At 37.0% G+C, this 17,734-nt stretch overlaps 2 protein-coding genes across 2 annotated transcripts in view; both read right to left on the reverse strand.

The window, feature by feature from the left end:
* Nucleotides 1-17,734, reverse strand: part of APOD (apolipoprotein D) — a 251,879-nt gene that overhangs the window by 148,531 nt on the left and 85,614 nt on the right. The window lies entirely within an intron of this gene.
* Nucleotides 15,699-17,734, reverse strand: part of PPP1R2 (protein phosphatase 1 regulatory inhibitor subunit 2) — a 42,822-nt gene continuing 40,786 nt past the window's right edge. Inside the window, exon 6 of the mRNA XM_054575096.1 lies at nucleotides 15,699-17,664. Coding sequence (XP_054431071.1) covers nucleotides 17,618-17,664 — 47 coding nt within the window. The 3' untranslated portion in view covers nucleotides 15,699-17,617. The remainder of the gene's footprint in view (nucleotides 17,665-17,734) is intronic.

Raw genomic sequence — 17,734 nt, forward strand, 5'->3', positions numbered from 1 at the left:
ATAACATGATATAGTATTACCCCTCCAAAATGCTATGCTCTGTTTCCTATTATTATTTTTTAAAAGCTGTTTTGATCTACAAAACTGGTCTATGCCCACATACAAAAAAACTCCTTCTGTTATTTCATACTGAAACATCTAACTCATTAATTTTTTTTTTTTGATTGAGAGGAAGGGAGAGAGAGAGAGAGGAAGGAGGGGAAAGAGAGGGGGAAGACAAAGAGAGAGAGATCAATTTGTTGTTCCCCTTATTTATGCATTCATTGTTGCTTCTTGTATGTGCCCTGAGATCAAAACCACAACCTTGGCCTATCAGGACGATGCTCTAACCAACTGAGTTACCCAGCCAGGACTAAACTACATAGTAAACGTTTCTGAAAATAAGAGTAATCGTCACTTTTAGTTCAAAAAAGTCTCATATTTCATGTAGAGCCTATTTTAGAAGACAGTTATTTTCCCTGCTCATCATTCTCCATACCTGCACTTATAGCCAAAGCAAGGCTTTAAAACATGATTCCTACATGTCTGTCCTTTGCATAAAACTCTTCAGAGGCCTCTAGCTGCCAGGAATGAACCATATTTACAATGTGCCAAATCTTCTTCCAAGCCCTTTACATATGTTCCCCTCATTTATCCCTCACAATAGCTCTAAAGGGCTGGGTTATTTTCACAACTATCTTACAAATAAGATGTGCAACCAGCCAAAGACTCACTGCCAGTAAGAGGCAGGGCTAGGATTTTGAACCCAAGCAGCTGCCTGGTTCTCTTGGTCACTGTGCCACAGTTAACAGTGAATTGAACTGCTTAAAATAGGCTCCCAGCCTCATCATGATGTCTGCATATGCTCCAGACCGCTGGACAGTTCTATGACCTCACACATGCTATTCCCCATGTCCAAAATGAATTCTGTATTTGGTTCGTTTCTACACAAGCTTCACTCTAGGTCTTCCCTCACTCCCTTACACTGCCCTAGATGTCCCCTCTGTGTTCCCCTAGCATTCTTTCTTTCTCTCCTTCCCTCTCAGTCCCTGTCATTCATCCATTCAATTCACTTGATAAATATTTACTGAGCACTTACTTTATGCAAGGAGACACAGTAGCAAAAGTGACCAAGTCCTTGCCCTCACAAGCTCATATTTTCCAAAAAGTGTGGGGAGATAATAAACAAATGATTAAATAATGTGTCAGGTGGTAAAAAGTGTTAATGAGAAAAATAAAGTGGATAAGGTGTGTACAGGACAGGGAGCATGTGCCTATTTTATACTGGGAGGAAAGCGAAGGGCTCATTAAGGAGGTTACACCTCAGCAGAGATCAAAGGCAGTGAGAGCCAGCATGTGGATTTCTGGAAGAGGAACAGTCCTTAGAAGAGACAGCAGCCAATGCAAAGACCCTGAGTGGAGAGTGCTTGGAGGGTTCAGGAACGGTAAAGAGGCCAGTGTGGCTGGAGCAGAGTGAGCCAGTGGGGATCAGAGGAAATTGAGGCCAGAGAGGTACAGGGGGCCAGAGGCTTGGAGCCTTTCAAGGTCACTCTGTCTTTTACCCTGTGTTAGGTGTGGAAGCACTTGAGGGTTCTGAGCAGAAAAGTAAACTAGTAGTTTTTCATTCCTGCTGCAACAAATTACCACAATTTAGTATCTTAAAACAACATGAATTTATAATCTTATAGTTCTGGAGGACAGAAGTTAGAAACAGGTCTCACTGGTATAAAATCAAGGTATTGGCAGGGCTGTGTTTCTTCTGGAGGCTCTAGAGAAGAATGTGTTTTGCCTTTTCTAGTTTCTAGAGGCCCCTTTAATTCCCCATCTTAAAAACCAACAATATACACTTCTGTGACCATTCTTCTGTAGTCACATCTCCTGACCACAGCCAGGAAACGTTATCCACTTTTAAGAATCCATGTGATTAGGTTGGGCCCACCTGAGTAATCCAGAAAAGTCTTTGCATCGCAAGTTCCTTAAGCACATATGCAATATCACTTAGTCATGTAGCATATTTATAGGTTCCAGAGATTAGGACATAGACATTTTGGGGGGAAGGGTATTATCCTGCCTATAACAAATGACATGGCCTGACTTAAGTTTTACCAAGATCACCCCGGGTGCTTTGTGGGGATTAAACTGTAGGGAACAAGGGTGAAAGGAGGGGGACCAGGGAGGAGGCTGTTAAGAGTATCCAGGAGAGAGTTGACCAAGGTCTGGGCCAGGGTGCCCGCGGGAGACATGGAGAGATGTGGTTGAATTCTGGTTGTTTTTGTGAAGGTAGAGCTGACATAATCTGCTGATGGACTGGACATGGGGTATGAGAGAAGGAGAAGAGTCAAGGATAACTCCAAAGTTGACACCCTCCTCCCCTAGAGTACTTGATGTAGGTTGTATCTATTTAATTATCTCTCTATTAGACTGAAGGCTCTGAGGGAGAAGGGCTCCAATCTGGCTTGTTCATTGTTGTATTCTCACACCCATGAAGGCATAGAACATAGCAATATAATTCATAACTACTATTTATTGAGCCATTACTATGTTTTAGGCACTTTATATGATCTCATTTAATCATCAGAACAGCCTTGTGAAGTATGTATTATTATTATTTCTATTTACTAAGTGAGGAAACTGAGGCCCAGAGAGATTAAATGTAAATAGAAGAGTAGAATTCAAATCCATATTGAATAAATGAATTAATTCATTCAAATTAAGCAAAGACTTGGATTTAGCTAAATATTCTGAATGACATATGAAATGGGAGATGGAGAAAAGGACATAGGTTTATAAAAACTGCAGTTATAGCTACACAAAAATTCTATCAAGAAACAGCAAGAGTTAGAGCCTTAAGAATTCTCAAACTAGAGTCAATCTGTGACTTGGTTGCTGTGATGAGTGATGCAGACAGTAATTTTAGAAATGCTTATAACCACTCTATAGGCAAAGAAGAGAAAAACAGATGACATCAGGCAGCTCATAGTGGTACAGTGAAAAATGCCTAGACCAGAGAGTGAGAGGGAGGTATTTTAGTCTCACTTTAGTCGCAACCATTTGTTAGCCAATACATTTGAGGTATTAATTTCATCTTTCTGAGATCATCTCAAGTGTAAAAAGGATATAATCTTTTCTGCCTGATCTACCTCATAGACTCTTGGGAGAAACTATGTTCATTCAACAAAGACAAAGCACCTGCTACATGTGCTGGCACTGATCTAGACACCAAGGACACATTATGAACCAAAAGACAAAATCCTTGCCCTCACGGAGCTTGCATTCTAGCAGAAAGGGAGACTGACAGAAACAAAAACATCTAAGTAGTTAGTTTCAAGAGCAATAAATGCTATAAAAAAAAGAGACAGATGTTATACAGTGATCAGGGAGGAGGTAACATTAGATACTTAAATAAAAAGAACAAGCTATACAGTAATCTAGAGAAAGGGCCATCCAGGTAGAAGGAAAAGAATTTGTTAAGTTTCAGAAGTCAGAATGAACCTGGGGTTTGTATGTGAGGAATAGCAAAAGTGAGTAAAAGAGGAATGGTGGATGATGCTGAAGAGATAGGCAGGGGCCAGGTCATGCATAGCCTTGCAGGCCATGGCACAGAACCTGGCTTTTATTATGCCATGGTAAGAAGATAGAAGCAAAAATATGTAAAGAGCAACACAAATAGTAGTTGAAGGGGGTGTAATATGGACTTAAGCAGCAATATGGCGCACCTGTTACAAAGATGATGCACACTCTAGAGACTGCCTGGGTTGGAATCTTGGACGTACTACACATTGTATGTGGACTTGGACAGGTTACCTAATTTCTCGGTATCTCAATTTTTTTATGTGTAATATAGCAAATATAGTGATAGTAATAGCACCTACCATGTGAGGATTTTTTAAAAAAGATTTTATTTATTTACTTTTAGAGAGAGGGGAATGGAGGGAGAAAGAGAGAGACAGAGAATTATCAATCGGTTGCCTCTTCTACGAGCCCTGACTGGGACCAAACCCACAACCCAGGCCTGTGCTCTGACCAGGAATAGAACTGGCAACTTTTCACTTTGCAGGATGATGACAAACCAACTGAGCCACACCAGTTAGGGTCTTATTATGGTTGTCTTAAAGATTAAATATTACATATATAATCCTTAAAATTTCTAGAACAAAATTGCTCAATAAATGTTAGTCATTATTACTTTTAGTTACCAAGTTGTACAGCTAATTGAGTTCATTAATCTAAATACTCTAATCTAGAATCTGTAATTAACTTTTTAAACAAAATTTACATATAAAGAAAAACATTTTTTTAAACAGAAAAACTAAACATAATATTTCTTATATATAACATATTGCAGAATTAAGCCCTGACTGGTGTGGCTCAGTGGGTTGGGCATCATTTCTCTTCCTTTCTTCCTCCCTCCTTCCCTTCTCCTCTCTCTAAAAATAAATAAATAAAATCTTTAAAAAAATATTGTATACCTCAGAAAATAAATGAAATTAGCTTCCCCCAAAAGTTCTGAATGATATAAAAGTGCTTAAATGTAAAGGATTTAAATAAGCACAGTGAAGGGCTCTCTCTGCACATTGTCCCTTCCTTTAGGGGACCAGCTCTCCCTCATCCCTATTGATTCTTCTTGGTCCATCTAGTCCTGGTGAGGAGTAAAAATGAAATCCAGGTATTCACAGAGTCCTGCATCCACACTCTGCCATCTGCATCCCCACCCTGATTCTCCAATGTACACACACAGTGATTGTTCCAAGAAAGAATAGCATAAAACCTAGACTTGGCCAAATCAGAATCTTCCCTGGGATTTCTGCCAAGCTGTAGGGGAAAGTCTCTCTCCGTCTCTCTCCATCATCTCAAGCCTCTAAGAATGTTGTAGAGCAGATACTAGCAGCCAACTCTATCATTAGGTGAGAAGATGAGAAGATGAGGCCAATATAGACAGAAGTCAAGTCAAAATGTGGGGAGAATGCTGGCCGAGAATTCAGTCACAACTAATGGCAGATCTACCTCTGTTATATGAACCATAAATTCCTATTTTAATTAAGAATTTCGTTTCTGTCACTTGCACCAAAAGTAACACTCTTGATATACATACTTTCTATAAAAGAAACTCTGCTTTTCTAAGATATCTATAATAGTCTTTGTCTATACAACATTCTTTATGTAATGCTTCAAGAACCTAACAAATTTTTAAAATACTGATGTTACACAATGGATAAAGATGAAAGTTAAAAATCAATTTTAAGTTTAGCTGAAAAACCTAGGCACAGACTTCGTCAGTATTGTTGGTAACCCATGTTTTCAAATTTACAGAGGACTTCATGCTAGTATTTAAGGCATCTTAGGAATGAGCTATGTCATATCAAGTTTCTACTGTATTTGTTATTATTCAGGGAAAGTGATTCAATTTTAGTAAAACCTAATACCTGTAGTAACATTGTGGTGCTATTTCTGCCATTCTGCATGATCATAAAAAGGCATCATCTGTTTTCAATAGTGTAATGATTCCATATTTGCAGATTCACCCTACTTCATATTTTTATAACTTCTCTCTTACTTTTATAATATTTGGCAAAACCTACTTTTTGCTGTTTGAATGTAGGAAGGAAACGAGTAATGTGTGACTGAAGCAAACCAGGTTAAGGACAGGTTCTAAAACCCTGTTTCCAGCCAGCTACTCAGTCACCCACCTTACTTAATTTGTTGTTTTGTAATTGAATAGCAGCCAGAAACAAATTTCTTCAAAACTGGATCAAGATGCATGTGGATAACAAAATTTATTAACTAAGTCTTCCCAAATCAATAAATAACTGAAAAGGAAAGAGAAGAAAAATCTGAGAATTTATGAAAATTTGGTAGAGATAGTTATCATTTAGCTTATGTAAGAAACTATCCTGATAATAAATAAACATACTGAAAATGGTCTTGGGTAAAGCACAGCATATTTCACCACCATTTGAAAAGTATATAAAAATGTTTTTGTTTTCATTTTCAACCTTTCTAAATTCAGGCACCCAGTGCCTTCAAGAAGCTATTTTTGGTGATGGTATAGTGTTCTGACATCTTTCCCCTGAGTAAAATTGACACTTAAAATCTGCTCAAATTAACACTTTTATCTCCATGGACATGTAGATGTCACCGAAAAATATAAAATATCGTTGAGTTTTTCACAATCAGCATTTGGAAGCAAAAAGCTGCTCAAGCCAAACCTACTCCATTCTTCTGAGAGAGAGACTATGACATCACTATTCCCTATTTCCTTTGATGATTGTAAGGCCCTGAGCAAGGTGGGTAAACTCAGCTCAATATAAACTGAATAGATGTGTTGGTGGTAGCCCAAATCCATTTGTTGGAATATGCATATAGATAATACCATGACAATGCAGCAAGTCTTCTTGGTGTCCAAGATCTAGAGAAGAGAGGAAGGAAGAGCACTGTAATTGTAATAAAAAAAAATCTGATAGAAAAACAGGTTCAAGGGTGGAATCTAAGCAACCTTTTTTCTTGATCCCTCCACTTATATCCAGCTGTAAATTGACTCTGGTTCTGTCAGTACAGATTGGAACCATATACTAATGCTTCCCTAGTTAATACACCTCAAGACTCAAGAATAATTAAAATGTCATGCACCTTTGTATGTGTTAGAAAATATAAGATGTCATTAGTCCATGGGAAGAGAAGAGAGGTACACAAATAATTATAACAAAGAGTAGAACAGGGGAGAAATAAGCATAATGTACTAGGAATTCAAAGGAAAAAAAAAGTCACACATGAAAAAGTTCAATGAGCCCTGGCTGGTGTGGCTCAGTGGACTAAGTGCCAGCCTGAGGACCAAAGGGTCACCAGTTCAATTCCAAGTCAGGGCACATGCCTGGGTTGCAGGCCATGTCCCCAGTGAGAGATGCGTGAGAGGCAACCACACATAGATGTTTCTTTCCCTCTCTTTCTCCCTCCCCCTCTCTAAAAATAAATATTTTTAAAAAAATGTTCAATGAAAGAGGTGGAACTTGAAGTAAAAAAGAGAAAAGATCATAATGACAGAGAAAGAAGCAGGTAAGAAAGCAAAAGCTATGTTAGAGGAAAAAGAACAGTCTAGCTTCATCCAAATCCAGAGGACATATATAGGGTAGAAACATGGCTGCAAAGGTGGTCCAGGGCCATAACATAAAGAAGCCTCTGACTCACTATGAGTCAGGGGCTTCTAAACCAGAAATATTGTAGTGTATTTGAAACATTTGTTTTAAAAACATTTGTTTTAAGAGGAAATTAACATCCAGGAGCAGGATGGATTAGCAAGAATGACAAGAGGAGGAACTAAAAGAATGAGACTAGTTGGACGGTAGGTAATAAAGGATCAGTGAGAACAGGGAAACTATATAAAGGATTTAGAGATGCTAGATAAGGACAGTTTTGAGTGATATTTCAAAGATAATATTGACAGCTTAGTAATTTATAAGATGTAAGGTTGAGGGCAAAGAGAGCATCAAAAATGACCTCATGGTACAGGTGACAAGACAACACTGTTCCACAATTATAACAGTTTGGTAGGAAAATTCTGTTTAGTTTTGTTCACATTGAGTTTAAACAAAAAATATATATAAACTTAAATTCTGCCTTTTCTTAGATATCTTTTTGAGAAAATTTGCTTTGACTACTGAATTCCAAAATTAGTGCCAAGCTGTCTAGCTCTGGGCTCAAGTGTCTTGTTCTGAGACATTTGAATATCCTTTCTCTAAGACTTTCCACTTTTACTGTCCAAAATTTCATTTAACAAAAAATATGGGGTGGTAGTTTTAAATGTTTTTTTTTTAAATAGCCTTTTTTTTCTTTTTTTGGCAACAGTAGATATTTTAATTTTTATTATAACTAAATTTTTGATGTAATAACTTTCCTTAATAAGAAACCAAGACAAAGCCATAGCTGTTCAATCCCAGGAGAGATTTATGTAAAAGAAACATAAAGTTTGGGGTTCTAACTTAATAGATACCAAACCCTCTGCCTCTAAAAATGATATTTTCAGTTGTTGTGCCATCTGTTTAGAGACTAATTAATGGTTTAAAATTACCTTTTGAAGGAAAATTACATGAAAATAATGAAAAATATTAATATAGATTTCATAAACCCACACTTTCAAAAACAATAATGTTCTTTGGGCATTGCATTAAAAGAACAAGGATTGCATTAAAAGAACATCATGTGTACATCATAAGTTGCACCAAAAAGGAAGTAGCTACTTTAAAGAAGAGCAAGGCACTTTCATAGGTCTCTTTTCAAAATGTTATTGCTGAAGGTTTTTAAACTTTACCTAGTAATGTGCATTTATATCTATATACAAAAGGTGAAATTCCTCTTCCTCTCTCCTAAATTGATACTAAAATTTGTTTAATGGTTTTGAAATAGATTTTATTTATTTTTTAATGTATTGACTTTAGAGAGAGGCAGGAAAGAAAGGGGAGAGAGAGAGACTGTTAATTTGTTGCCTCACTTATTCATGCATTCATTGGTTGGTTCTTCTATGTGGCCTGACCGGGGATTGAACCTGCAACCTTGACATATGGGACGATGCTCTAACCAATTGAGCTACCAGCCGAGGGCATACTAAAAAGTTTCTAATAATAACTGAAAAGTAATTACATTTTTTACATTTACAACCGAGAAAAATATCTAAAAGATAAGGTAAAGCATGCCCTTTCATTTTGATTCTTCAGGAGAATCTCTCCAACATGTAATTTTCCGGAATTTGGACAGAACAGAAATCTAAGTGTTCAAAGTATTCAAAATCTAGTTCTCAAAATTATAGAGCTTTTTGACTCGTTTTGGTTCGGCCACAAAACCTGACAACGGATATCTTTTTTTTCAAAAGTGTAAAGACCTTCCTAAAACGAGTAGGGCTGGGCATAGTTCAAGAAGTGTTACATTACAATACACTTACCCTGGTGTGAGATTTTGCCAATTACAGCCAGAAACAAAGACAGGAAGCTTGAAAACAAGCTTCTTGACATCAAGGAGAGCAGTCACAGAGCCCACATTCAGAAGCTGGTAACTGCCCTCAGAAGTCTTAACCAGCATGTTAAGGCTTGGGGAAAACTTCAATGGGCTCTTGAGGGCAAGACTGCATTTCAGACAGTGCTCGTAAGAACCGAATGGAGTCAATAAATAAAGATTATTTCTGGAGTCCTTGGTTTGTGAATATTGGAAAAAGCACCATTCTTTAGCAAGATTTATGTCCAGAATGCTTAAAGGTTAAGAGATTGGTACTAAGGCTCAGTTTTGAGAAGTTTTACTTGGGTGAGATTTTCAGATGATCCTGAATAATGAGTTCTTAACTACCTCCACCCTGAAAAAAACATAACCACCAAGCCAAGACAGGGCCATAGCTGTTCAATCCCAGGAGAGATTAATTGTGAAAATAAGGAGTCAAAGAAACTAGATTGTAGTCTTTCTTCTGCCAAAAAACCAGTTGGGTAATCTTGACTTTTCTTTGCCTGGATTGACTTCTTTAAAAAACAAGGACATTAGACTACTTGATTTCTAAAATCCTTTCCAGTTCTAACATTCAAACATTAAGTATATAAGGATGCCAAAAGGCAATAGGAAGGAAAAAGTAAATCGCATTACGAACAATTATCTTCCCGTTATTCATTTAACCATTTACTGAAGCTTCTATTGAGCAGGCCCATAAAAAGCTCTGAAAATACTGGAGTAAGTAAAAGAACTCCTGCCTTCATGGAACTTTTACTTATTGAGGAAGTCAGGCAATAGCCAAGCAAATCAATCAGATAAGGAAACAAGAGTCTGAGAATGATAGGAAACACATCTTTTTTTAGATAGTGTGGGCAGGAAATGGTACCTCTGGAGAAAATATATCTGAATCTGAATGATAAGAAAAAAATCATATGAAGAATTAATGAAGAGCATTTCAGAGAGAAAAACTTAAACTAGGGTCTAGGTCCTAAAAAGGGGGAGAAAATGTGATTGGAGAAACTGAAAAAACAAAGTATAATTGCAATGACAAAGCTGGAGTGGTATAAGATTTGGAGAGGTCGATGGGGACCAATACTGTTTTGTAAGCCATTCTAAGAAACCTGGACTCATTCTTAAGTGTGCTAGAGAGATCACTGAAAGGCTTTAAATAGGGCAGCAACATTTGCTGTTACAGAAAATGGATTGCAAAGGGATATAAGAGAAATGGGGAAATCACTTAGGAGGTTGTGACAGGAGTACAGGGATAGTATAGCAGTGGCTTGATACTGCAGTAGGGATTAAAGAAGGGGAGAGATTTAAGATACATCATGGAGGTAGAGTCAAAAAGTTTTCTCATGAACTGTTTTTGAAAGCAATCAACGTTGAGAAATAATATTGTACTAAGTTATTGATTTAGAGAGAATGTTTTGGATGGGGGACAGAGCAGTTAAGAATAGTTTGATGAAAAATAGAGTTCAGTTTTGGACAGTGTTTGATATCTGTGAGACATCATGAACCCTCTCTTCTACCTATCTTACGTTTTGATTTTGGTTACAGTAATTAAACATTTTTTTCTAATAACCATCTTTTATTTACCTTTTCATGCACACAGCCCAGCCAATACCTGGGCATATAGTTGGTGCTTAATAAAAGTTTAATGATATTCTTAAAAATATACATCTTTTACCTTCAACTTTACATTTCTCAGCGTGCATTCATCCAGATCATAAAATTCCAGATGACTCCAGTCTAGATCTATAGAACAATGCTTGAAACTTAGAATAAAAGGGAATACCATTCTGGGTCGAATTCACTGTTCAATCTGGCCTATCGTGTGTTTCCCCTAGGCTTTCAAAATTCCTAGATTGAATTCCATACTTTGTGATTTATCATGAAAAACTCAAGACACTCCAACTTGGAGAAGTGGGGACCAATAATTTGCTTGTTAAAGTTAGTGCTGAACCAGAACACATTGCCTGTGTTTCAGACTTGAGCGGGACTCCCATAATTGTGGCCTTGACCTAGATCCTCCCACCATCCCACCTCCCCCAGTAAAATAATTTAGGGATTACTAAAATGGCAGCAGCAGCTTAATTTGCAAAAACCCACAAATATACTTTAAGCTCAACTTCTGAAAGACATTTGGATTGGGTTTTGTTTGAAAAAAAAATCATTTGATAGTTCTGATTTTTGTGGAATCTATTTTGCCTAGTAAAAATTTTGTGGTAGATGACTCTCGAGATCTTCCTTTGGTTTTTGGGGAAACTACATAAATATCTATTAAGTAACCAAATTTTGCTAACTATAATTAGCCCAGCCTTCCTTACCAGAAAGGCCCCCACAGAATGGCTGGAGAGGGTAAATGTATTGCTTACTTCTTCCCTGTTACTCCAAAAGAATACTCTCTGCTCTGAAAGGACATGAAAGTTTAAAAATCTCTAAAGGAGAGCCTTATATTCCCATCTCCCCATTAGCTTGGCATGGTGCTCTACAATGAAAGTACTTATTTTACACTTGGGCACCTCTCATATATAGGGAGATGAAAATATATTTGGTCTTTTAAGCAATTGCTTATGTTAAGAGATACTCAGATACTAGGGAGTGCAACTGAACAAGAATATAACTAAATCTTCTTCCTATGTTTGTTACATCTATTATTGGTGACAAATTTTCAAGTTGAACAATTTTTTAGACCAAGGCACACTGCAAAGCTTCTTATAATGACCTTTACCTAAAAGTGAAGTCAAATGGTACTAAGATACAAATGATCAGCTTGCACAATCCTCTTCTAGTCAGCACTCTATTGTCAATCCAAGAGAATTAGACAACAATTTGTAATGTTCTCTTCCAATTCCAGTAATTCCCATTGGTAATATAACTGAAATGCTTAACCCTCAGTTGGCAGACTTAACTCAAGAAATTTTCAGATTGGGCAGTTGGGATAAAATCATGACTAAATATTTGCCAATTCCACCCTCACCGACTGTCAGAATTACCTCCCCCAAATAATCGCTCAAATAAAAGACTACATGAGTGAAACCCACATTTAAAATTAGGAGCTAAACTCCCTATTCCACAAGCCACTTTGGCTGGGGAGCTATCCAACCTTAGGAGGTGTGATCCAGACTAAGGAGACTTGATATCTGCTTTTATTTTCCCAAGGAGAAGCAGATGCACTCTTCTGCCAGTTTAAACAAGAGCTGATGGGGGAAGACAAGGAAAACTGCTCAAAGCAGCAAGCCTTGGAACAATATAGGCATACCTTGGAGATATTGTGGGTTTGGTTTCAGACCACCACAATAAATCAAGTCACACATATTTTTTGGTTTCCCAGTGTTGGTACCAGGTTTAGTCTTCAAATTGGAAAAAGAACAAGAGGGTTATCTGTGAAGCACAATAAAACAAGGCATGCCTGTAGTCTTACCAATACTAAACCACAGCAGCTTATATCAACCACATCTTCATCTGTCCTGGATATGTCCTTTACAGTTTCTTGAATAAGTTATGAAAAATTAAAGCCTTATGCTTGGCAAATCATGTACAATCCATAAATATTGTGCAATTATTTCTACCATATCTTCTCTCTTTCAATGGTAAACTCCTCTTCTTTTAGGCGGAAGTTCAATTTTCACGAGATACTGGAGCCCCTAGTCTACCTTCTCTATTCCTATTTGGGATGCTACTTGAGGGGCAAGCAGGGGGAAGGGGTGATTATAATGAAATGTTTAAAAGCTGCTAGGTTAAACCAAGTTTTTTAAAAGTATATTTTATTGATTATGCTATTACACTTACCATTTTTTCTCCCTTTTATCCCCCTCTGCCCTGTATCCCCCTCCCTCCAGCATTACCCCACCCCTAAGTTCATGTACATGGGTTATACATTTAAGTTATTTGGCTTCTCCACTTCCTATACAATTCTTAACCTCCCCCTGTCCATTTTGGATCTACAAGTTATGCTTCTTATTCCCTGTACCTTCACCCCACTTCTCCCCGCCGACCCCCGCTGATAACCCTCCATGTGATCTCCATTTCTGTGATTCTATTCCTGTTCTTGTTTGCTTAGGTTTTCTTTTTTTACGTTGTTGTTGGTAAGTTGTGAGTTTGTTGTCATTTTAACTGTTCATAGTTTTGATCTTCTTTTTCTTAGATAAGCCCCTTTAACATTTCATATAAGGGCTTGGTGATGATGAACTCCTTTAACTTGACCTTATCTGGAAAGCACTTTATTTGCTCTTCCATTCTAAATGATAGCTTTGCTGGATAGAATTATCTTGGATGTAGGTCCTTGTTTTTCATGACTTTGAATACTTCTTCCCAGCCCCTTCTTGCCTGTTAGGTTTCTTTTGAGAAACAGCTCATAGTCTTATGGGAACTCCTTTGTAGGTAACTTTCTCTTCTTCTCTCACTGCTTTTAAGATTCTTTTTCCTTCTGATGTGTCTTGCAAGTGGTCCTCTTAGGGTCCAAATTGTTTGGGACTCTGTGCTTCCTGGACTTGTATGTCTATTTCCTTAGCCAAATTAGGTAAGTTCTTTCATTATTTTTTCAAATGTATTTTCCATCTCTTGCTCATCCCCTTCTCCTTCTGACACCCCTATGATTCAGATGCTGTTACGTTTAAAGTTGTCCCAGAGGTTCTTAAGCCTCTTGTCTTTTGTTTTTTGAATTCTTGTTTCTTCGTTTTGTTCTGATTGTTTATTTCTTCCTTTTATGCTAAATCGATTTGAATCCTGGCTCCCTTCTCTTCACTTGTTGGTTCCTTGTATATTTTTATTTCATTTTGTGTAACCTTCATTTCTTCTTTTCTTTCTTTTGCTGTACTCAATGGGTTCTCTGAGCACCCTTATCACCAGTGTTTTGAACTCTGCCTCTGATAGGTTGGCTATCTTCATTTTGTTTAGTTTCTTTTATGGGGTTTTGTTCTGTTTTTTCATTTAGGTCATACTTTGTTTCCTCAATTTGGCAGCTTCTCTGTGTTTCTGTGTATTAGGCAGAGCTGCTTTTACTCCACCTTAGTAGCATGGCCTATGTAGCAAAGGCACCGAGAAATTGTGTGGTGCAGAGCCAGAGATAATTGCCACGGCAAGGCAACCCACTTTACTGCTCTGGCTCCACTTGCAGGGGGCCGGCTGGAGAGGAGACAACTCCACTGCCTGGCTTCTGGAGGTCCACCTGGTGCTTGCCCCATTTCCAGTCACTTTACCCACTTTCTGGATGCAACCAGCACCCTCCCAGCTGCTGCCCTGGGGTTTGCATATGTTGTAAGTCCACGTGGGTCCTTTATGCCGTGAAAATCCAGCAGTTTCTTCCACTGCCTCAGCCCCCACTGGTTTTTACAGCCAGAATGGGGATTTATCTTCCTGGTGCTTGAACTCTGGGCTGTGCAGTCTGGCCTGGGACCACTTGCTCCCAGGGTATCCTTCAAAATTTTTATCCATGACATGTGAATGTTGGACCATCTATTCTGCCACTGCTGCCTCCATAGCTTGTACACACCATACCACCTCTCAGCCTCGTCTCTGCAATTCCACCCCTCCTACCCGTCTTGATGTTATGTGGTTTCTTTAAATCCTTGGTTGTCAGACTTCATCACAGCTTGATTTTCTGGTGATTCTCAGTGTTGTTTTTGAGATCTGGCTGTAATTCCTTTCTTTAAAAAATTTTATTTTCAGAGAAAGGGGAAGTGAGGGAGAAAGAAGGGAGGAAAAGAAACATCAATATGTGGTTACCTCTTGTGTGCTCCCAACTGGGGACCTGGCCTGCCCACTCAGGTTTGTGACCTGACTGGAGATCAAACCAAACCTTTGGTTCACAGGCTAGCACTCAACCCACTGAGCCACACCAGCCAGGGCTGGTTGCAATTCTTTCTATGGTTGTGCAAGGAGGTGAAGCATGTCTATCTATTCCTCCATGTTGAACAAAAGTCCAGTAACTCTTACTACTGTTCTATCACACCTCAACAAACTACCCTATCACAATGTAGTCCATGATCATGTACTAGTATCCAGAACACTTGGCCAATGGAACATGATCCTGAGATAGCTGGGTAGCAAAAAAGTAGTATCTACAGAGAGGCAATTGTCATATCACTGTATTTTATTACAATGTGTTTAGTGTACCAATTTAAAGGGAAACATGTAAACAAAATAAAAGTCTAGGGATAAATGGCACTTCACTTTAATCTTCAATTTATTCTTAACAATTTATTCCATTTTATTATTAGATTTTAAAGAACATCACTGCTGAATTTCAACTAAAAAAAAAAAAAAAAAAAAAAAAAAAAAAAAAAAAAAAGAACAGAAATGATGAGACCAAAAGAGTTAAGCAGAGGAAGTTATAATGATTAAAAAGTTGAATGAAAAATCTATCTTGGCTAAACTGAATACTGACAGGTAACTTTCTCCAAAAAAAAATATAACTTGAATCGTAAGGGTTCATTTTTTATATAATTCAATACCATGTCAATTAGGAACTTATGACTTGATGAAAGTTTTACTTAGTTACACTTGATTACCTAAAATCCTAGTGGGCATGCTCTTTGCCATGACTTACTCTCAGAGTTAACTATCTGTACTTCCTAAAATGAGAAATGAGTTTCTCTGTGACTGAAGTTTTAAGAAGTAGTTTGTAGAAAACACCAAAATAGTTTTTAATAGGCTTACCTTTTCTCCACTGTACAGCAGATTTTTCTACAACGAATGTGTAGATATTAAGAACTCAAAATGCGAAGACCAAAAACAGAGCTGTGTGTGCATGAATGTATGTACAAGCATATGTATAAGCATAAATCCCCCCAAATAGGATTAAACAGGTAAGAACACCTTAACATTCTAAATTCAAAAAGCAGAGATAAACAAACATCGCTTTGTGGTATTACTAGCTAAAATGTTATAGTTAGAATACTATACCTGCAGTTTGTAAGTGCTTTGATTGGATTCCCTTTAAAAAAAAAGTCATTCAAAATAATAACATTCATTTAACAGCAAAGATTTCTCCTACATTTTATTTTGACATATTAATATTTCCATAAACTTGTAAGTGGATGATAAGCTGTTCAATAAAAGCCATTTTATAGATATGACATATAGAAATTATTTAAAAAGTCTGTTCATATAATGGATTCTTTGGGTACCAACAAAAAAAATTAAGATACAAATAACTAACTAAAAATGAAACTATCATTAAACCAAGATACACAGGAACTGCATTTCATTTCTTTAAAAAAATTTTTTATTTATTTAATTTATTGAGAGAGGGAAGGAAGAAAGAGAGGGAGAGAAACATTGATAGGGAGAGAAACATCAATCGTTTGCCTCTCTTAAGTGCCCCGACCAGGGACTGAACCTGCAACCTAGGCATGTGCCCTGCTGGGAATTGAACCTGCGACCTTTTGCTTTGCAGGACTACACCCCACCAGTGAGGACATGCATTTCATTTCAGGGGGAAAAAAAATCTCATTCTTACTGTGTTAGAAGAATAAAGTACATTTGTCATAGTATATATTATCATATTCTCTTAAAGCAGGGATTAAAGTTTTTAAATTAAAAGTTGTTCAGGATTACTTCTTACTGTGTATTCAGACACTATCATATCACAGTTACACACAACGCTCTCATGATGGCAAAAAAAGAAAAACCTCTGATGTTTTCTAAGGTGTATTTAAATCAAACAATAAACTAGTAACAGCAACTTAATTAGCAAGCTGTAAATCAGCAACTTAATTAGCAACTGCCAGTATAGAAATGCTGCAGTTGAACTGCATTTCCTGTTTATAGCACTGCTGTTCTTAAATCTATTTTCTCCATGTATTATAAGAAAAAAACTGGCATTGATAGTCAAAATAAGATTTTCATTTTTGCAGCAAGAGTTCCTAAGGTCATGACAATCTTTTTATGATCCTTTATAAAGTTAAAGGATTATAGTGTATGTATATGTAGAAAGGAGTAGGAAACAAAGGCAAGTGGTTAGGAGAGGCATATAAAGGGAATGCTAAGGCTATATTAGAATTATATTTATTAAAAAAAACTGTTCTGAAGTCTGCCAATCAAGTGAACAGAAAAAGAGCAGATGTAAGTACAAGTTTAACCTGATAATTTATTTGTGAATAAAACTAATTTTGGTGAGAAAAAGTTCAATCCCTTCCTTGTAAACACAAAGAAATTCAAAAGTAATTTAAAGGTAGTAAGACAGAATATGCAACAGTAACTCTTATAATCCTTTTCAATTAAACAGGTAAACCAAGTTGAGCCATGTTAAAATACTTTTCAGACTGAGTATTTATCAGCCTATATACTCTGTTGTTCCAACTGGATTTTGATTAAGAGTTACCACATCTAGAAGTGAAGAAAATAAATTAGATCTCCTCCCCAAGATACTGTTTAACCTCTAACACATAAAAGTATATAACATCTTATACAAATTAACCAGTGTTCTTACAAAAGTGACTTGCAGTTTTGGACTGATGATATTATGCTGTATTTGTGGTGAAGTACTAGGCACAATTAATGTATCAATTAAGCATTTTCAGTCTAATCAGTCTCTAAAGTTATTTAATTCTTGGCAACATATAATAAGTGGTATGCATTTTGGTACTTAAATCATGAATTGTTGAGAACAAGAAGCAGTATCATATAGTAACAGGGTTTGTATCCCACAATTACAGTGTTGAACAAATCTCTTCTATGAACTCTGTGATTTGTTTTGCAGTTGGTCACCTGTAGGAGATCCTGTTAAGATAAAATAAAAAAAAAATCAGCATAATTTGTTTCTTGTGTATTGCCAACCTTGAAACTCCCT

Source organism: Pteronotus mesoamericanus, unplaced genomic scaffold (genome assembly GCF_021234165.1).
Source record: "Pteronotus mesoamericanus isolate MK-2021 breed Mesoamerican mustached bat unplaced genomic scaffold, CSHL_Meso_final contig_27, whole genome shotgun sequence".
NCBI classification, from domain to species: Eukaryota; Metazoa; Chordata; class Mammalia; order Chiroptera; family Mormoopidae; genus Pteronotus; species Pteronotus mesoamericanus.